General features: G+C 43.9%; 1 protein-coding gene across 5 annotated transcripts in view; it reads right to left on the minus strand.

Moving 5' to 3' along the window:
- Window positions 1-228: 228 nt before the first annotated feature.
- Window positions 229-19059, minus strand: part of LOC110071445 (aldo-keto reductase family 1 member C3) — a 74004-nt gene continuing 55173 nt past the window's right edge. For 2 of the 5 annotated variants that reach the window (XM_078376373.1, XM_078376376.1), the window contains one exon: window positions 297-582. In XM_078376373.1, the coding sequence (XP_078232499.1) occupies window positions 543-582 (40 nt within the window). In that variant the 3' untranslated portion in view covers window positions 297-542. Of the gene's footprint in view, window positions 583-907; window positions 991-3803; window positions 3970-5303; window positions 5414-6072; window positions 6196-7130; window positions 7209-7664; window positions 7782-9005; window positions 9174-12460; window positions 12714-16702; window positions 17062-17390; window positions 17474-19059 lie in introns of those variants that run through there. The other 3 variants (XM_072999794.2, XM_078376375.1, XM_078376374.1) reach the window with 3 other exon arrangements.

Consider the following 19059-nt stretch of genomic DNA (forward strand, 5'->3'; position numbering starts at 1 on the left):
GTTTTTAAAATTACCAAGCGACTGTAAATCTCATGAGCTAAAGAAACAGAATCCAACGCATACCTTTTCTGTCCTGATCGCTTCATAACAAACAACAAGAAAAAAGGGATGTATTTTAAGAAGCCTACTCTTTGCCAAAGGTGGGTCCTCAGGGGACCCTTAAAAGGAGCGAATAATAATTAAAACAATTTATATGCATAACATAGAGACATCCCTCTATAAATAATATCAGCAACAAAAATCATATTTATTTCAATTCCACTTTCATGGTTCACAATAAAGGCTCAAGCACCCAGCAAAGGGATAGCTTTTATTTCGGCATTCGGGAAGACGTGCACATCTGATTGAGATGGCGGGTACAGGATTGGTGAGGTCAGCAGGAAGGGAGGAAACCTGCAGCTCATGATTCAGGAAGGATCACTGCACAGAGGGAAGCACACTTCTGTTGCACAAACCACAGGTTACAAAGCAGAAAATAAGGCTAGATGCAGCTGTGGTGGGTCTCTGGAGTGTCAGCATAATCACAAGTGGTGAATAATTCTTCAGTTATCTGGCTGTTGAAATAGGGGATGGTGATCGGTTCTGAAAGACCAAATAAACAGCAAATATCAGTTGACAGCTGGCCCTTGGAGACAGGAGATTCCTTCCTTTCCCTGTTGCTTTAGACAGAATTTCATTAAATAAACCACTTTTAATAATCATGTGTTATCAAGACATCCCTTCCAGTGGCTCCAGTGTATTCTAGGCATAAAGTACTACTCAGAAGTGGTTTGCCATTTCCTTCTTCCAGGGAAGCTTGGCGACCGTGCAGCATGCCCAGACTGGCTTTTCTCTTGGTATGCACACTGGGGAATGAACTCCTAATATATATATTTATTGTCTAAATGAATTTTCAAAAGTGACTTACAATCCATCTTTAAGGTATGACTGGTTTTTGTTGAGGCCGTCAAGAGTTTTCATGTCTTCCTCGGAGAGAGAGAAATCAAATACCTGAGAGAAGAAAAAGCTGAGTTGCAATTTTGTTCTTTGGTAGCTCAGATATATGTTTGCTTTGAGAACAGCAGAGATGAAGAACCGAGTTACAAAATGTAGAGACTCAAAAAGCTTTCGCCACGGATGCTTCACTCCAAGCGCATTCTCTATACTAAGCAATATAGGCTTACAGCCTTGAAAGATGTATTCGCGAAGGCTTTCACGGCCGGGATCTAATGGTTGTTGTGGGTTTTTCGGGCTTCTTGGCCATGTTCTGAAGGTGGTTCTTCCTAACGTTTCGCCAGTCTCTGTGGCCGGCATCTTCAGAGGACAGCAAACTGTGCTCTGGGTAAGGCTCTCAAGTTTGCTGTCCTCTGAAGATGCCGGCCACAGAGACTGGTGAAACGTTAGGAAGAACCACCTTCAGAACATGGCCAAGAAGCCCGAAAAACCCACAACAGCCTTGAAAGAGCCATGCATATAGACCGGTACTCTATTAGATCCCATGACTGCGTGAGTGCGTGTTCCCTTTCTTCGGCCGTCTTACCTTTCCAAGGTTAGTTCTGTGGTGCTTGCACAAATAGTTGTGTACTGGGGGCTTGTCAGAGCAGAGGTACCTGTATGTGGTCGTGTGGTCGCCCTTATGCTCCAAACAGGTTATCGGCCACCATGTTTGGGCTCTCCCTCTAATGATTTTACTACGTCTCAAATTATTCTCATCATGACTTTGACAGAAAGATACATTCCACTGTGCTTGACTGATGTCGTCATGCATGAGGAAAGATGGAGGCAAGGGCCAGACCTATCGTTAGTGAAGTGAGGTTCGAGATGCTTTGAAGGGTCCAGCTCTCCAGCCATAACCCTCTGATAGAGGCCCAATGGCATGTTCTACACCACTACTATTTATCTGCTGTCCTTGAGCATGAAACTGTCTAGTACATTAAGAGAAGCTATGTATCTGCGGCAGAGCACATGCTTTACATGCAACTTCCAATCCTGGTATCTTCAGGTAGGTAAATTTAGCCCAGTCGTGTCCAACTCTAGGGGGCGGTGCTCATCCCCGTTTGTAAGCTATACAGCGTTTGTCCGAAGACAGTTTCCGTGGTCACGTGGCCGGCGTGACTAGACATGGAACCCCATTACCTTTCCACCGTGGTGGAATCTACTCGCATTTTTACATGCTTTCAAACTGCTAGGTTGGCAGGAGCTGGGATAAGCGACGGGAGCTCACTCTGTCGTGTGGATTCGATCTTACGACTTCTGGTCTTCTGACCCTACAGCACAGAGGCTTCTGCGGTTTAACCCACAGTGCAACCACACCCTTTTTATCTTCAGGTAGTACTAAACAAATATAGGGAGTGAGTATCAGATTAAATGTACCAAGGGTCTGACTCAGGACATCATAGCCTCCCAAGTTTTTCTGCTGAAGTAAGACTCGGTGACCAATACAGTTGATTCCAGTTATGTCGAAGGGGATGGAGCCATCCTGCCCTTTCCCTCAGGCAGAAGGAGAAGAATTGGGCCGTCCCAGAAAGCAATCCAGGGATTTGCCGCAGGTGTGACCTGCACCAAGGTCGAGGTGCCACATCTCTAGCACTGCCAGGTAGAACCACGAGGGGCGTGTGACCCTGAGAGACCTGCAGAGCTGCTGCCAGTCAGAGCAGGCACCACTGGATATAAATAAATAAACATGTTCCACAAAATCAATTCCAGCTTATAGTGACTATTTTGGACACAAAGTACAGTTGGGGCCATTTAGGCAAATTTTGAAAATATTAAAAATATTAAAAGAAAATCCCCCAAAGATTTCTTTCATACAATGACTTTAACAGAACTGGCCACCAGAGTGAGCCATACTATGCAATGTGTAGCATTTTTTTTTTAAAAAAAAATCACAATAGTGTTTGCTATAATCTGCATTTTTCAGAATCTGCAGAAGGGTTTGGAACAATTCCCCGTGGTTACAGTTGTCCTACTGTACTAAGAAGGAGCTGAGCAATCCCTCCTCCTGAGAGCACTTGGGGGGGGGGGTTCTGCATCTTGCCCAAGGCTACACAGGCAGGCTCTTCTCTCAGGAGGCACCGTAGGGAGTCAAGCGCCCACCCTCTGGCGCTTCAGCCAGGGACCTGGCTCTGTTCTTCCTCTGAGGCAACCTCTCTCTCCTTATGCAAAGTGAAACTGCACTCAAATTTCCTCAGCCTTGTCACCCTTTAGCTGTACTGGACTAAAACTCCCATCGGTTGTCATTTGAATGATTTGCAGACCTACACAGCAGGATAGGATCCAAATGGGCAAAGCTGGTTTAAACATCAAGCAGAACAAGATGGCAAAAGCACAAAATGTTGGCCTACAGTGTTTTAGAATGTGAATTGGATGGTAATGGTAATATATTAAAATATACCGGTAATTGCCAGGTTCTCCTCTTCAAATCCTAAACTTATTTATTACTTTAATATACACAGAAAGACACAGTCTGCTGTAGTAGTGTTTGCTATACTAAGAAGTATATTCTCCAGATACCTTACTTCCACATGCTCCTCTATCAAAACAAGGCAAAAATAACCCTGCATGTATTAAACAAGTAGCTCATAAAGAAATACTTGCCACCACCCTCCCCTTCTTCTGTTTAGTTTACTACATGCAAGGACAGCATTTAAGGAATAAAAAAGTCAAGAGGCAGTAATTATCTGAAAAATTGTCCTGCAATTTACAATTGTATAGCCCAGAAGACTGTCTGAAGGGAAACACAGATCTATACCAACTACTCCTAAATAGAGGGCAAGCGATGCAGACACAGGTGCAGTGGCAAGCATTTACTTTTGCTGTTTTACCTGGATTATTTCCTCAATGCGATGTTTGTTGAAAGACTTGGCAAGGACCACCACACCACGTTGCAACTGATGGCGTAGGGCCACCAGAGCCGGGGTTCGGCTGTACTTCTTGGCAATGGCGTTCAGGACTGAGTCTTCAAGAAGAACAGGTAAGTTCTGATCTATCCTGTTAGGTAGTCACATTAGAATCATAGAAGAGTGAAGCTGGAAGGGGCCAACAGGGCCTTCAAGTCCAAACCCCTGCTCGATGCAGGAATACAAACGAGAAAGGGAAAGCAAATCTATTCAAAAGGAATAGGGTTCACTCTCACACAATCCCCCAATGTGTGCATTATCAGTATTGTTATCTGGACATGCCCAATAACACCCTAACGGACCGACACAGCCAATCAAACAAAACAAAAGCAAATTAAAACAGTGCAAATAGAAACGACAAAAATTCCACCCCTCATTTTTGTTGGCCAAACAAAACATACCACATATTCACGCTGAGAGATCGGATTGAATCGTGACTAGCACTAAGGTTGTGCAGTTGACAGAATAAACACTGAAAGGAACAATGAGCAACAAGGTACAAACACCATTGGAAACACCTGTCTGGTCGCTCCCTTAATAGGGTTTTCAAAGTATGTGTGATTTGAACCTTGGTCTCCAGTGCCCTAGTCCTACATTCTACCTGCTACACCACTTTAGCTCTCGGTTTTATACATCAATGGTGCCCCCAAAGTTTAGGGGGGAAATGTTAATAAGTCTTAATGACAACTGAGCATGCTCAGTGGCCACAGAAAACAGGCTGATTGTGGGAGAGAGGAAGGAAATGGAGTTTCATGTTAAAAGGTCTGGTCTTGGAGAAACCCTGATCAAAGCCACCTGATAAATCATAGACACTGAAGCAGGATATACGTGTTTAGAATCTTTTCTTACATTCCTTATTGAATACTCTCCATTCTTATTGATTGCTATAATCCAAATTTTAACTAGAAGGAGCTTACAATACAATTGAAATGCAACTGATGAACAAAATCGATTGCCGTTAAAGCAACCAACCAACGCTGCTCTTCATAAAAATAACGAATTCAACAAATATAGCATTTTAAATGGAAACCAGCAAAAGTTACATAATTTTTTAAAGCGTTCCTCGATTTGTGAAGGGAGGAGGTTGATGAATCCTTCTAGGAAACAATTCCAGAATGAATTGCTTCCCCTCAAAAAGTCCCATTGGAATCTTAGGTGTGGGCGTGGCTGACAGCAAGGCCTCCAATACTGATGGCAAGGCTGGGAAAAAATTTTGTGGGCACTCAGGGGTCCCTGAGATAATGTGGTCCCAAAGTGCTTTAAAGGGGATGGAGAGACCTTTGAACCTGAAGAATCAATTGCCACATGGACAACCTCCTGAGAGCAGAATTCCTGCAATGGAGAAGAGCAGAGGCCCAAGGAGGTGGGCATTCCCCAATTCTCTCTCTCTCTCTCTTTCACTCACTCACTCACACTCTGTCTTACCATGCAGGATCCCTCTGAGTTCCCAAGACACTATATGCTTCCAGGAGGATCCCATGAGAGTTGCAGAAGGCCAGCAGCTTGTTTCGGCTCCAATAGACATGACATTCGACCTGCAGTGAGACAAGCCACAAACACGGTCCAAAAAGGAAACTTCAGAAGGGAAAGGCAAGAATGCAGTAAGCCAGAAGGGAGACTGAGAAGTAAGTACACGTTTGTGCATGTTTATATACCTTGCAGTATTCATCCACTAAAACATGTGCTTGTCTTTTTATATGCACTCTGTTTTCCAGCCCATCAAAATGGTCATGTTTTTGTGCTTGTGGGTTTGCAGCATCACAGCCTCTGGAGTCTATGCATTTAGAGCTTGGGATCGTGAACGCATCCTATATAGCTTTTCTCTCAGACTGTCCTTCATTCTAGGGCTGTACTTATTAATAATTTTGTTTAATCCCCTTCTGGTGTTTTATGAACAGAGAATAACCATCAATCCTGGGAGCAACATGGGAAGAAACAGTACTTATAGTGCTACTTAACTGCCAACAGATTTTTAAAAACTGAGGAGCCATAAAGGTATTATCATTAATACCTTTATGGTTATTTGCATTTTATTCAAAAGGACCTAATTTAAAACTTTGTATTCTGGCCTCTCAGATACTGGGGTCCCTTAGGATTCCTGTTGACGCAGGGAAGCCATTGGGAGCCTGAAGGAAGGGTAGGTATCAGACCTTGATATCAATTCACACATGCATAAATGGTAATTTCATTTCACCTGGTTCAAAACAGGCTTGTATTTCAGCCCTGGCTTGTTCAGGATCATCTCCAGCTGCTTAATGGTGAAATTAGACACTCCAATAGACTTCACCAAGCCTGCGTCTTTGCACGCCTCCATCGCCTGGGAAAGAAAACAGGGCAGATTTGGTAACTCATCAATCTCTTAGTTGCCATTGAGCCTAGATCAGGAAGGTGACGCCTTCCCTTTAATGCTCCAGCCAGCTTAGAAACCAGGGTTGGCTGTACAAATTTAGCATCTAGATTTGGGCTACGATACATCACTGTTGTAATTGTTTTGAGGTGTGTGTGTGTATCTTTGTTATGTTTATGTCACGTTACGTTAATACTCGTTTAACAGACAGACACAATGGCCAGAGAGTGTTGCACACCTGGGACCATCATGCCATTTGAAATGCAGGGGATGGAGCAGCGGCAAGACAATTCATGAACCTTAATGACAATGACAGCAATCCTTGGGGCTCCTGTTGAAACCAGGAGCTAGTCTTTTGGAACAACGAGCCAAAGTTTTAATGCCAATAACCTTGATATGAGAGAGAGTTCAAATGGTTGCTGTTTTATTTAGCTAAATAAAAGGCGTGACGGGGGCAGGAACAACTTTCTGCTTTGCTTTTTTGCATTTCCTAAGGGTCTTGCACAGTTTGTTTGCTTTCTGCTTTGCTTTTTTGCATTTCCAAAGGGTCTTGCACGGTTTGTTTGCTGTTCTCCTCCCACCCCCCAAGCCTGAATGGATTAATTGTGTTGGATGAATTAATCATGTCCGTGCTTTTTTCTTTTTGGGTGATTTTTTTTCTTCAGCCAGAATGGATTAATTGCATTTTAGTGCATTCCTATGGGAAATAGTGCTTCAATTTACAACCATTTCGAGTTATGACCGGAGTTCTGGAACCAATTATGTTCATAAGTCAAGGCACCACTGTACTAGGATATTCATAGGACACTCCTCTTAAGGTGCTGTGAATCATTTTCTGTCTTGTAGAAACAAATAGTAACAATATTAATACTAAGAGTCCTGATTTTGTAAGGGCTGTCACCTACCTCCCATGTTTTACGAAGATCTACCACATCAGGAATTAATTTTCCATTTTCTCCCCTGGGCCTTAATTCTGGGCCAGGCTGTGAATAAAAAATAAAATATATGCAGTTAGGCTTTAGAAGGGAGCAGAGTAATCTGTCCATGAGAAAGAGCCGGATGTCTTGAAACTATGACCAAAAACGGGGGATTATGAAGAGCTGTTAACTGGACCTGAAAGTATGTTGCAGAGAAGGGAACAAGATTTAAATCAAAGCTAGTTTGCATAATCCCACAAGTGAGAGCAGTTTGTGCTGGGATACTCAGATGCTTTCGTAAGTTACGAATTTCTCACTTCATATCATGGACTATCTCTAATATCATTTTCTGGCCTGTGTCTCTCCACAAATTACAGTTTTTTATATTCATTGGCAAAATCATGACAACCAAACCAATACATGTTATTAGTGAACATGTATGCTCAGACAGACATGGGGAATGTTACTTTTCATCAGTTAAATTGTGCTGTAATGCTTTCAATGTTATTGAGGAATCCTCACCTTCATAGAATAAGGACTGTGAATTATGAACAGATCCATGTAGTCAAACTGGAGCTTCTTCAGAGATTCTTCTAAGCACTTCCGAACTAACTCAGGCCGGTGGAAGGTACTCCAAAGCTGTCAGAAATTTACAGATGTTTAATCTTTGATAACAACCACAGAACAGCAGGACTGTAGCAGGCAGAGATCTTAGCAGGGAGAGATCTTAGCCAAGGAACAATTTGCTTCTTGTGGCCAGGTTCTGACTTCTCATCTGGTACGTGTTGGGTTAATAACAATCTTCCATTCTCTAACAATAGGTATCTTGGGGGGCAGGCTTTACAGGCAAATGGGATTGTCGTTGCGTTCCCACCTCCGGCATTAAAGGCAAATCCCAACCATCTCTCCTGTCCTCTGAAGATGCCGGCCAAAGAGACTGGGGAACCTTAGGAAGAATCGCCTTCGGAACACGGCCAAACAGCCCAAAAAACCTGCAACCATATAATTGAACTTGCTTGCAGCCTTTGAGCTAAGAGAAAATGCCTAGCTGAGAAGAATAAAAGACATATGATAGCTCTCTTTCTCTCTCTAATATTGATATATAATCACGTTTAATACAAGAGCAAAGGTACAATGTTTACAACCCTTTCCAGCAGTGTAAGTGTAATGGCTTAAACTGCAGCAAATAATTGCTGCTAATTAACAAGTTGCCACTTGCATTTCTGCATGACTATGAATGTGAGCAATATCTTGTTAATTAGGGGAATTTGCTCCCATAGTTTGTGGCAGATCACTTATGCCTGTGTAAGTCTTCCATAGGATTCTGGCCATTAGTTCTGTGAAATGAAAAGGAACAGGCAGTCATAGGCCATGGAGAACACGAGTTGTTTAAGCAGCCAGAATCTGGCGAAACAAAGCTGAAAAATTCATAGTTTCTTTGGCCCTGATATCTGTGGTGTCCACAGTGCAACAGTAGTAGATTAATACATATGGTGTTCCTGAAAGCAATTATTCTTGTGAGCCTGTCCTGCTCTATTAATGTGCCTGTAAGGGGGTGTCACAGCTCTACACCTGAACATCTGAAGAAAACCCTGTCCATCTAGTAACCAGAAAAAGGAAACTTTTTGGAATGAACATTTTGAAAGTTAAAAAAATTCAAGTCCTCTTGAACAATAACAGATACATTTACTAATAAGAGAGCATTCCTGTAATCAATGGCATAAATAGTACAGAGCAACCTTATTCATGAATAACCTTGATAATGTGTATGAAATGTGTTATTGAACAATGGCTTTTCTACAACATGTTCATTATATTTTGGTTGATCAAGAAGAAAAGGACATTCAGAAGTGGTTACCATACCTTTCCTGTGTAAAAAATGTCTTCCCTTTTTATTGTCCCATCAGCAATCTTCTGTCGAACAGCGCGTCCAACCTGATCTTCAGTGTCATATAAGTATGCGCCATCAATGTGACGGAAGCCAACTTCTATTGCTGTCTTGACAGCTTCCTCGCACTTGCTTTTTTGGCTCTGCCAGTTTAAAATATTAGAACGTAGATGATAGGACTTTATTAATATTATTATTATTTTCAAGAATAAGTTGCATTAGCCATGACTTTGTTGGAAGCAGTAATTGTGGCAGCCAGTATTGTTATTTCTGAAACACGTTCATGTGTGTGTGTGTGCGTGTGCATACATGCGTGTGCGTACACACACACGTATATGTTCTGAGTCACTTCAGTTAGATATCCTAGATGGTGTTCAATTCCCCACTGTGCATCACAAAAAAACAGCCTATGTATGTCATCAACAACAACAACAACCACCACAGTAACAATAACTGCCTTCTTCATAGATCCAGACTTAGTGGAATTTTTTGAACAATGTCTGTAGAGTATCTGGAAGTTGAGTCATGGCAACTGGACTTCTTTCTTGTTAGGTTGAAATGTTTTGCTACTCATCCAAGTAGCTTCTTCAATCTGAGAAGAGTTGGTAGGAGATCCCCGATATATCCTCCAGGTTGGTTTCTCTTCCCCTGGTCTGAATAGGCTCGTTAGATGGACAATGGAGGGTGTGTGTATGTGTGAAGCTACTTAGATGAGTAGCACAACATTTCAAACTAGTAAGAAAGAAGTCAAGCTGCCATGACTCAAATTCCAGATAAACTCACCTGGATGACTGAGAATCTTCACAGATAAACAAATCAGTAGAACTTGGATTAAGTGGTTTACCATTCCCTTCTGATCAGGACACTCTGGGACTGTGCAGCTTCCCTTAGGCTACACAAGTTGTCTCCTTGCCCTGGAAGCGCAGTGGAGAATTGAAATCCCAACCTCTTGTTCCGCAACCGAACACACTAAACTAACAAAAGGTCATGCGGCACATAAACAATTATCCCCTTGTATTTCACACTATGAAATATACCTAGCTTCACCATGTTAGAGATCCATTAGGACAATTCATCATCTTCTATCCCTCCCCATCTTCCCACCACCCACTTCCCACCCTAGTCTTCAAACCACTACTCTGACCTCTCTGGCTTGGTTCCAGAGGGTGGAGCTGTACAAACAGTATTGCTTCTAGCAATGTTACCAGCAAAATCTGTGATGTCTCCACTGCTGGGGGGGGGGGGCGCCATGAGGCAGAGCTGGCCACGCCTGAAGGAGAGAAAAATGGCCCTCTCTGAGGGCAAATGCTGTGGGGGCCCAGGCTCTGCTCTGCTATGTGGGTCCCACAATCTCTGCCCCTCCTAAATCAGCTGGCAGCCCTCAGGTGCTGTGAAACAAGTTGTCTTATTGAAACGAGGGCAGAAACAAATGGAAAAGACAACATATTCGCGAAGGCTTTCACGGCCAGGATCTAATGTTTCCACCTGCCCTCAAGGAGACATTCATTAGGCCCATAAGAAAGAAATGTAGTTTGGCGGCGGACGAAATTGGCAATTATAGGCCCGTCGCCAATGTTCCTTTCATGAGCAAAGTGGTGGAGAGGGTGGTGGCAGATCAGCTTCAGGCTCTCCTGGATGAAACAGATGCCCTGGATCCGTTCCAGTCGGGCTTCAGGCCGCGTCACGGTACAGAGACGGCATTCGTCGCCCTGTATGATGACTTGTTGAGGGAGGCTGACAGGGGCAAAACATTTCTGTTGGTCCTCCTCGACATCTCGGCGGCCTTTGATACCGTCGACCATGGTATCCTCCTGGGGAGGCTCTCCGAGCTGGGAATTGGTGGCTTGGCGTTAGCCTGGCTCCGTTCCTTCTTGGAGGATCATCCCCAGAGAGTTCAGCTTGGGGAGAGCGTCTCGGCCCCATGGAGCGCCAACTGTGGGGTTCCACAGGGGTCGATTATCACCCCAATGCTGTTTAACATCTATATGAGGCCGCTAGCTGGGGTCATCAGGGGGTGTGGAGCGTCGTGTCACCAGTATGCTGATGACACCCAGCTCTACATCTCCTTTTTACCAACTGCAGGTGATGCCGTCCTGTCCCTTCAGCGCTGCCTGGGGACTGTACTGGAATGGATGCAGGAGAATGGCCTGAGGCTGAACCCGGACAAGACGGAAGTTCTGAGGGTGGAGGCCCCCGTGGCTGGTGGCTTGGGTGGCTCTCTCTCGTTGGGGGGGGGGCGGCCCTGGCTCCGGCGAGTGGGGTTACATCTGGACCCGACGCTCACCATGGAAACACAGGTGGCGACGGTTGTCCGCTCCGCCTTTTTCCACCTTTGGCAGATCGCCTGGCTGCGGCCCTACCTCGACACGGGGACGCTCACCACCTTAGTGCACGTGCTCATAATCTCAAGATTAGACCACTGCAACGCGCTCTACGTGGGGCTACTTTTGAGGTTGATATGGGAACTTCAGATGGTGCAGAACGCAGCGGCCAGACTCCCTACTGGAGAGAGAAAATACCATCACATTTCTCCTACACTGGCCAGACTGCATTGGCTGCCCATTCCTTTCCACATCGACTTCAAAGTTTTAATGCTTACTTACAAGGCCCTAAATGGTTTGGGACCTTGATACCTGGTGGAACGCCTGCTCCCACCAAGATCTACCCGGATCACCCACGTGAGCCAGGAGGTGAGGTTAAGGAGCCTGACGCCGAGGGAGGCCCGGAGGGAAAAGACACGAAACCGGGCCTTCTCGGCGGTGGCTCCTCGCCTTTGGGACAATCTCCCTCCTGAGATTTGCGCAGCCTCTACGCTGGGTACATTTAAAACTCAACTAAAAACATGGCTTTACGTCCAGGCCTTCCCACCTGCCAGCATTTAATTTAATGTTCTCTCTCTTGTCTACCTATCATTTATTATTTTCTGGTATGTTCTGGTCCTCTGAAGATGCCGGCCACAGAGACTGGCAAAACGTTAGGAAGAACAAACTTCAGAACACGGCCAAAGAGCCCGAAAAACCCAAAACAACCAGTGGAAAAGACAACCTTTGCTCAGAAGCGTATCAGGCACAATCCAAAAAGAATTAGGGACAACCACACACACACACACACACACACAAAGACAAAAATCATGTGACACCTTCAAGACTAACTGCTATACTGTATTTTAATGTGAGCTTTTGTGACTCAGCAGAAAGTATTGGAAAGATCCCCAAAACAACACAACTGTCTTATTGTGTCTCAAAGTAAGCAAAGGCTGTAATTGTCTGTAATTCGCTATATGTTTGTACAAGGCACAGTTTGTACCACAGTACATGAACCAGCCTTCTACCTACTGTCCAATACTGTCATGATCATGAGGACTAGGCACTCAGCTAGTGCAAAGCACAATTTACTATAGAAATAGTAAAAGTCAGGGCACTCTACTTACAGCATCTCCGCAATAGGTGCCGAATCCATAGACGGGGATTTTGTTGCCATCATTCATGGTCAGTCTGTGGTCTTTTGTAAACGCCATCTCTAGAAAAATCCCGTTAGTTCAGGCTTTGATCAAATGGAAAAGGTTAAAATTCCTCCTCTCTTCTGGTGCAGCTGCACTCCCACGAAGTACAGAGACACTCCAGTGAGAAAAGCAGGGGTGTGTCTCCAATATATATCAAAGGGGAGTTCTCAGAAAGAAGGGGAGGTTCCTTGGGTTCATTGGGTGAGATGTGAGATCCATGTGTTGAGATTGGTCCACGCTGTTCTGAACTTTGTCATGTTGGCAGTGGAGGCAGGTTGGCAAACAAGGTATTATCTCTCTCTGGCAAAGGCTTCCCGCGCCCAGCCAGCTCTCTCAGACCAGCCTTCTGTCCTGCAGGGTACATGTGAATGCTTGCCAACTTGCATGGCTTTCTCCCCATGTGCAGATGCTGGTGTGGGTGGGTGATGGTGGGTACCACCCTTCTGCCCCAAGCTCTGCCAGTCATCCCTGGCTCCCGCTGTGATTGTCTCTCGGCCCACCAGCCACAATGGGCACCAGCTGTTGCTGGCTCTTGGCCTTTCTGGTGCCCATCCGATACCTGTTTACCTGGATATCAAACTGGTTGAATTCAATGGGACTTGCTTCTGAGTATACTTGTCTAGGATTGCTATATACACTGTGGTCAGAAAAAAAGAAAACTTTCGTTTTTAATTACTAATATACTAAAAAAAGGAACCAATATTTGCCACAAACTCAGGACAAGAAACTTCCTTATTTTGAATGCCAGAGGAACAATATCCCACATTCAAAAAAGAGATTTTTTTTTGAAGAATTGGATTTTCCTGCCTTTTAAAAACAGACCTTTAAGCATGCGTACACTATACACAAATAACCCCAGCAGCTTCCCTTATGTAGAATTACATAGTGCTAGAGGATTCCGGAAGATGAGCAACTCAATTGAAACAGGGTGTGGCAGCATGACCTCACAGATACTGCAGACCACAAGAAAGGCAAATGAGTGGTTGCTCAATCAAGGCTGAACTCTCACTAGAGCAAAAATGAGTGAACAAAAGCTATCCTAACAACCCCCCCCCCCCCCCGCAGAGACAATGAGAATAAAGAACTGACTGGAAAATACAAGGTTGCTGAGAAAAGTAGGGCAGAGGGGAAGCACTAAGAAGAGAGGAAAGATCTAATGTGAGATGTATTGACTCAAGAAAGGAATTCACAGCTGTTAGTTTGCAAGACCTGAGTAGGACTTACTGGAAAATGCAATATTGCCGGGGAGGTGGGGAGAGAGAGCGAATGACGTAACACGGGATGCTGTTGGTTTGCAAGATCCAAACTGAGCTGTTAAATGATGTGACATTTTGGAGGTCTTTAACTCATATAGTCACTACACATCTGGACTGACCAGATGGTACATAGTATTTTGGAAAGAGCAAATAATTATCAAAACAATTTATTTGCATAACATAGAGGCATTTCACGATAAATAATATTGGCAACAAAAACCATTTTTTATTTTGATTCCACTTTAATAGCTCACAACAAAGGCCCAAGCACCTCGCAAAGGGTTAGCTTTTATTCTGGCATTTGGGAAGACGTGCACATCTGATTGAGATGGTGGGTACAGGATTGGTGAGGTCAGCAGGAAGGGAGGAAATCTGCAGCTTGTCATTCAGGAAGGATCACCGCACAGAGGGAAGCACACTTCTGTTGCACAAAACACAGGTTACAAAGCAGAAAATAAGGCTAGATGCAGCCATGGTGGGTCTCTGGAGTGCCAACATAATCACACGTGGTGAATAATTCTTCAGTTATCTGGCTGTTGAAATTTAGGATGGTGCTCAAATCTGAAAGATCAAATAAACAGCAAATATTAGCTGACAGCTTGCCCTTGGAGACAGGAGAGAGCTGCATGACGACCAGTGCTTTATAAGTCCTTTTTCACACATAATGTGACAATAGTCTTCAACTTATCAATAAATGCACACTCAAAAGACAAGCTTAAAGGGCAGTTTTTTATTCCTGCTATATGTGCATTAAATGTAATAAAAGAAACAATCACTATACTATAAATCTATGTTGCTTTCCATGTTTTGCCGCATATATTCTTTCTGCTAATAATGCCACTGATGGATCACCAAAAAGTACAGAGTTTACATAGAATTGGTGTTTACTAATTGAAATTAATGGTGCACAACGATGCATATTTATGGTAATTTATTGTTTTAATTTTTAATTGCAGCTTCAGCTACCTGCACAGATTTCTTCCTATCCCTGTTGCTTTAGATAGAGTTTCATTGAACAAACCACTTATTATAATTATGTGCCATCAAGTCATCCTTTCCAGGGGTTCTGTTGTATTCTAGGCATAGAATACTCAGAAGTGGTTCACCATTTCCTTCTTCCAGGGAAGCTCGGGGACTGTGCAGCTTGTCCAGGGCTACAGCAGGCGTCTTTTAATTTAGTGGCTGCTGTCACCATTTACAATGATCATGGAACCCAAGAAAGTAAAATCTGTCACTGCCTCCATATCTTCCCCTTCTATTTGCCAGGAGGTGATGGGACCAGTGACCATGATCTTAGTTTTTTGGATGTTCAGCTTCAGACCATTTTTGCGTTCTCCTCTTTCACCCTCATTAAGAGGTTCTTTAATTCCTCCTCACTTTCTGCCAGCAGAGTGCTAGCATCTGCATATTGGAGGTTGTTGATCTTTCTTCTGGCAATCTTAATTCCAGTTTGGGATTCTTACAGTCCTGCCTTTTGCATGATGTATTCTGCATATAAGTTAAATAAGCAGGGGGACAATATACAGCCTTGTCGTGCTCGTTTCCCAATTTTGAACCAATCAGTTGTTCCATATCCATTTCTAACTGTTGCTTCCTGTCCCACATATAGGTTTCTCAGGAGGTAGATAAGGTGGTGAGGCACTCCCATTTCTTTAAGGACTTGCCATAGTTTGTTGTGGTCCACACAGTCAAAGGCTTTTGCGTAGTCAATGAAGCAGAAGTAGATGTTTTTCTGGAACTCTCTGGCTTCCTCCATAATCCAGCGCATTTTAGCAATTTGGTCTCTAGTTCCTCTGCCTCTTCGGAATCCAGCTTGAACTTCTGGGCCTCGGGTAGTATCTGTCTATTTGTCTGCAGTATTAGCTTTTTGACTGTGAAAATATTGGCTGAATGGCTGGGGATGTTATTTCTAGACTGAATGGATAAGGTCCACTTGCTCCTACTTCTCACTATCTGTGCAGAGGAATGAGTGGAGAAAGTGTAATTTGGTTTGACTTTTCACCTGACCTTGGCTCTGGTTTACACTTCTATTTAAAAAACAAAACAAAACACACAAACATGGAGTGGATGCACTGCTGTGCTTTCCTCTTCTGCTTGAGCGTTATGTTGGTCGTTTCACTGAGCAGTCTTTGGTTGGGTTAAAAAAATGAAGCCAAATGTTTCCAGAAAAGGAAAAGAGAATGTTTCTGGACAGATTAGTTTTCCCTCCTTCTTTCATTTGGTGCCAGAGGAGTCACCAAGAAACCCACTCCTGCTCTCCTCAGGAAAGACCTTTCCATCCTAAGAAACCATATAAGAAAAAAATAAAATAAAAAGCACGTGTCTGTTCTCTGCTACATCTACTTTGTTAATGCTGCTGTTCTCTGAGTAGTGACCGAAAACCCCAAGGAGAAAGATTTGAGAAGTTCTATAATGATAAACTCCATTCCCCAGAACCAGAGAGGCTTTTAATAAATCCTTTCTCAGAAAGGGCAAAAGGCTCCTCCTCCTCCTTGGTACTCTGACTAGACCAGGCAGGTTGGGGAATCTGAGATATGACCTTCAAGAGCTCTGTCCCAAAACATGAATTCGTTAGGGTCCCAGCAGAAGCTCTTTCGAGTGGTAGTGTTAAATGATGTGACATTTTCGAGCCCATGAGCTCATATAGTCACTACACCAAAACTGACTTGATGATACATAACATTTTTGGATGTTTTTAAAATTACCAAGTGACTATAAATCTCATGAGCTAAAGAAACAGAATCCAACACATACCTTTTCTGTGCTGATCGCTTCATAACAAACAACAAGAAAAAAGGGATGTATTTTAAGAAGCCTACTCTTCGCCAAAGGTGGGTCCTCAGGGGACCCTTAAAAGGAGCAAATAATTATTAAAACAATTTATATGCATAACATAGAGACATCCCTCTATAAATAATATTGGCAACAAAAATCATATTTATTTCAATTCCACTTTCGTGGTTCACAATAAAGGCTCAAGCACCCCGCAAAGGGATAGCTTTTATTTCGGCATTCGGGGAGACGTGCACATCTGATTGAGATGGCGGGTACAGGATTGGTGAGGTCAGCAGGAAGGGAGGAAATCTGCAGCTCATGATTCAGGAAGGATCACTGCACAGAGGGAAGCACACTTCTGTTGCACAAACCACAGGTTACAAAGCAGAAAATAAGGCTAGATGCAGCTGTGGTGGGTCTCTGGAGTGTCAGCATAATCACAAGTGGTGAATAAATCTTCAGTTATCTTGCTGTTGAAATAGGGGATGATGATCGGTTCTGAAAGACCAAATAAATAGCGAATATCAGTTGACAGCTGGCCCTTGGAGACAGGAGATTCCTTCCTTTCCCTGTTCCTTTAGACAGAATTTCATTAAATAAACCACTTTTAATAATCATGTGTTATCAAGACATCCCTTCCAGTGGCTCCAGTGTATTCTAGGCATAAAGTACTACTCAGAAGTGGTTTGCCATTTCCTTCTTCCAGGGAAGCTCGGCGACCGTGCAGCATGCCCAGGGCTACACAGACTGGCTTTTCTCCTGGTATGCACACTGGGGAATGAACTCCTTATATTTATTGTCTAAATGAATTTTCAAAAGTGACTTACACTCCGTCTTTAAGGTATGACTGGTTTTTGTTGAGGCCATCAAGGGTTTTCATGTCTTCCTCAGAGAGGGAGAAATCAAATACCTGACAGAAGAAAAAGCTGAGTTGCAATTGTGTTCTTTGGTAGCTCAGATATATGTTTGCTTTGAGAACAGCAGAGATGAAGAACCGAGTTACAAAATGTAGAGGCTCAAAAAGCTTTCGCCACAGATGCTTCGCTCCAAGCGCATTCTCTTTACTAAGCAATATAGGCTTACAGCCTTGAAACAGACGTGCATATAGACCGGTACTCTATTAGATCCTATGACTGCATGAGCAAGTGTTCCCTTTCTCCGGCCGGCTTACCTTTCCAAGGTTAGTTCTGTGGTGATTACAAAAATAGTTGTGTACTGGGGCCTTGTCAGAGGAGAGGTACCTGTATGTGGCCGCCCTTATGCTCCAGACAGGTTACTGGCCACCATGTTTGGACTTTCCCTCTAATAATTTTACTACGTCTCAAATTATTCTCATTATGACTTTGACAGAAAGATACATTCTTTGAATGTTGTTGTCCTGCTGGAGGAAAGATGGAGGCAAGGACCAGACCTATCGTTAGTGGAGTGAGGTTCCAGATGCTCTGAAGAGGCCAGCTCTCTGGCCATAACCCTCTGATAGAGGACCAATGGCATGGTCCATGCCGCTACTATTTATCTGCTGTTCTTGAGCATGAAACTGTCTGGTATATTAAGCGACGCCATGTATCAGCAGCAGAGCACATGCTTTACATACAGTTTCCAATCCTGGTATCTTCAGGTAAAGGTAAAGGTTCCCCTTGACACTTAGTCCAGTCGTGTCCAACTCTAGGGGGCGGTGCTCATCCCCGTTTCTAAGCCATACAGCATTTGTCTGAAGACAGTTTTCGTGGTCACGTGGCGTGGCCAGCGCGACTAGACATGGAATGCCGTTACCTTCCCTCTAAGGTGGTACCTATTTATCTATTCGCATTTTTACATGCTTTCAAACTGCTAGGTTGGTAGGAGCTGGGACAAGCAACGGGAGCTCACTCTGTCATGTCGATTTGATCTTACGACTGCTGGTCTTCTGACCTTGCAGCACAGAGGCTTCTGCGGTTTAACCCACAGCGCCACAGCGCCCTTTTTATCTTCAGGTCGTACTAAACAAATTTAGGGAGTGAGTATCAGATTAAATGTACCAAAGGTATGACTCAGGACATGATAGCCTCCCAAGTTTTTCTGCTGAAGTAAGACTCGGTGACCAATACAGTTGATTCCAGTTATGCCGAAGGGGATGGAGCCATCCCGCCCTTTCCCTTGGGCATAAGGAGAAGAATTGGGCCCTCCCTGAAAGCAATCCAGGGATTCGCCACAGGCATGACCTGCACCAGGGTCCATGTGCCACACCTCTAGCACTGCCAGGTAGAACCAGGAGGGGCCTGTGACCCTGAGAGACCTGCAGAGCTGCTGCCAGTCAGAGCAGGCACCACTGGCCTGGGGGCTCTGGGTCAGGGCCAGTATAAATAAATAAACATGTTCCACAAAATCAGTTCCAGCTTATAGTGACTATTCTGGACATAAAGTACAGTTGGGGCCATTTAGGCACGTTTTGAAAATATTAAAGAAAATCCCCAAAAGATTTCTTTCATACAATGATTTTACCTGAACAGGCCACCT

The sequence above is a fragment of the Pogona vitticeps genome, chromosome 5 (genome assembly GCF_051106095.1).
Source record: "Pogona vitticeps strain Pit_001003342236 chromosome 5, PviZW2.1, whole genome shotgun sequence".
Taxonomy (NCBI): Eukaryota; Metazoa; Chordata; class Lepidosauria; order Squamata; family Agamidae; genus Pogona; species Pogona vitticeps.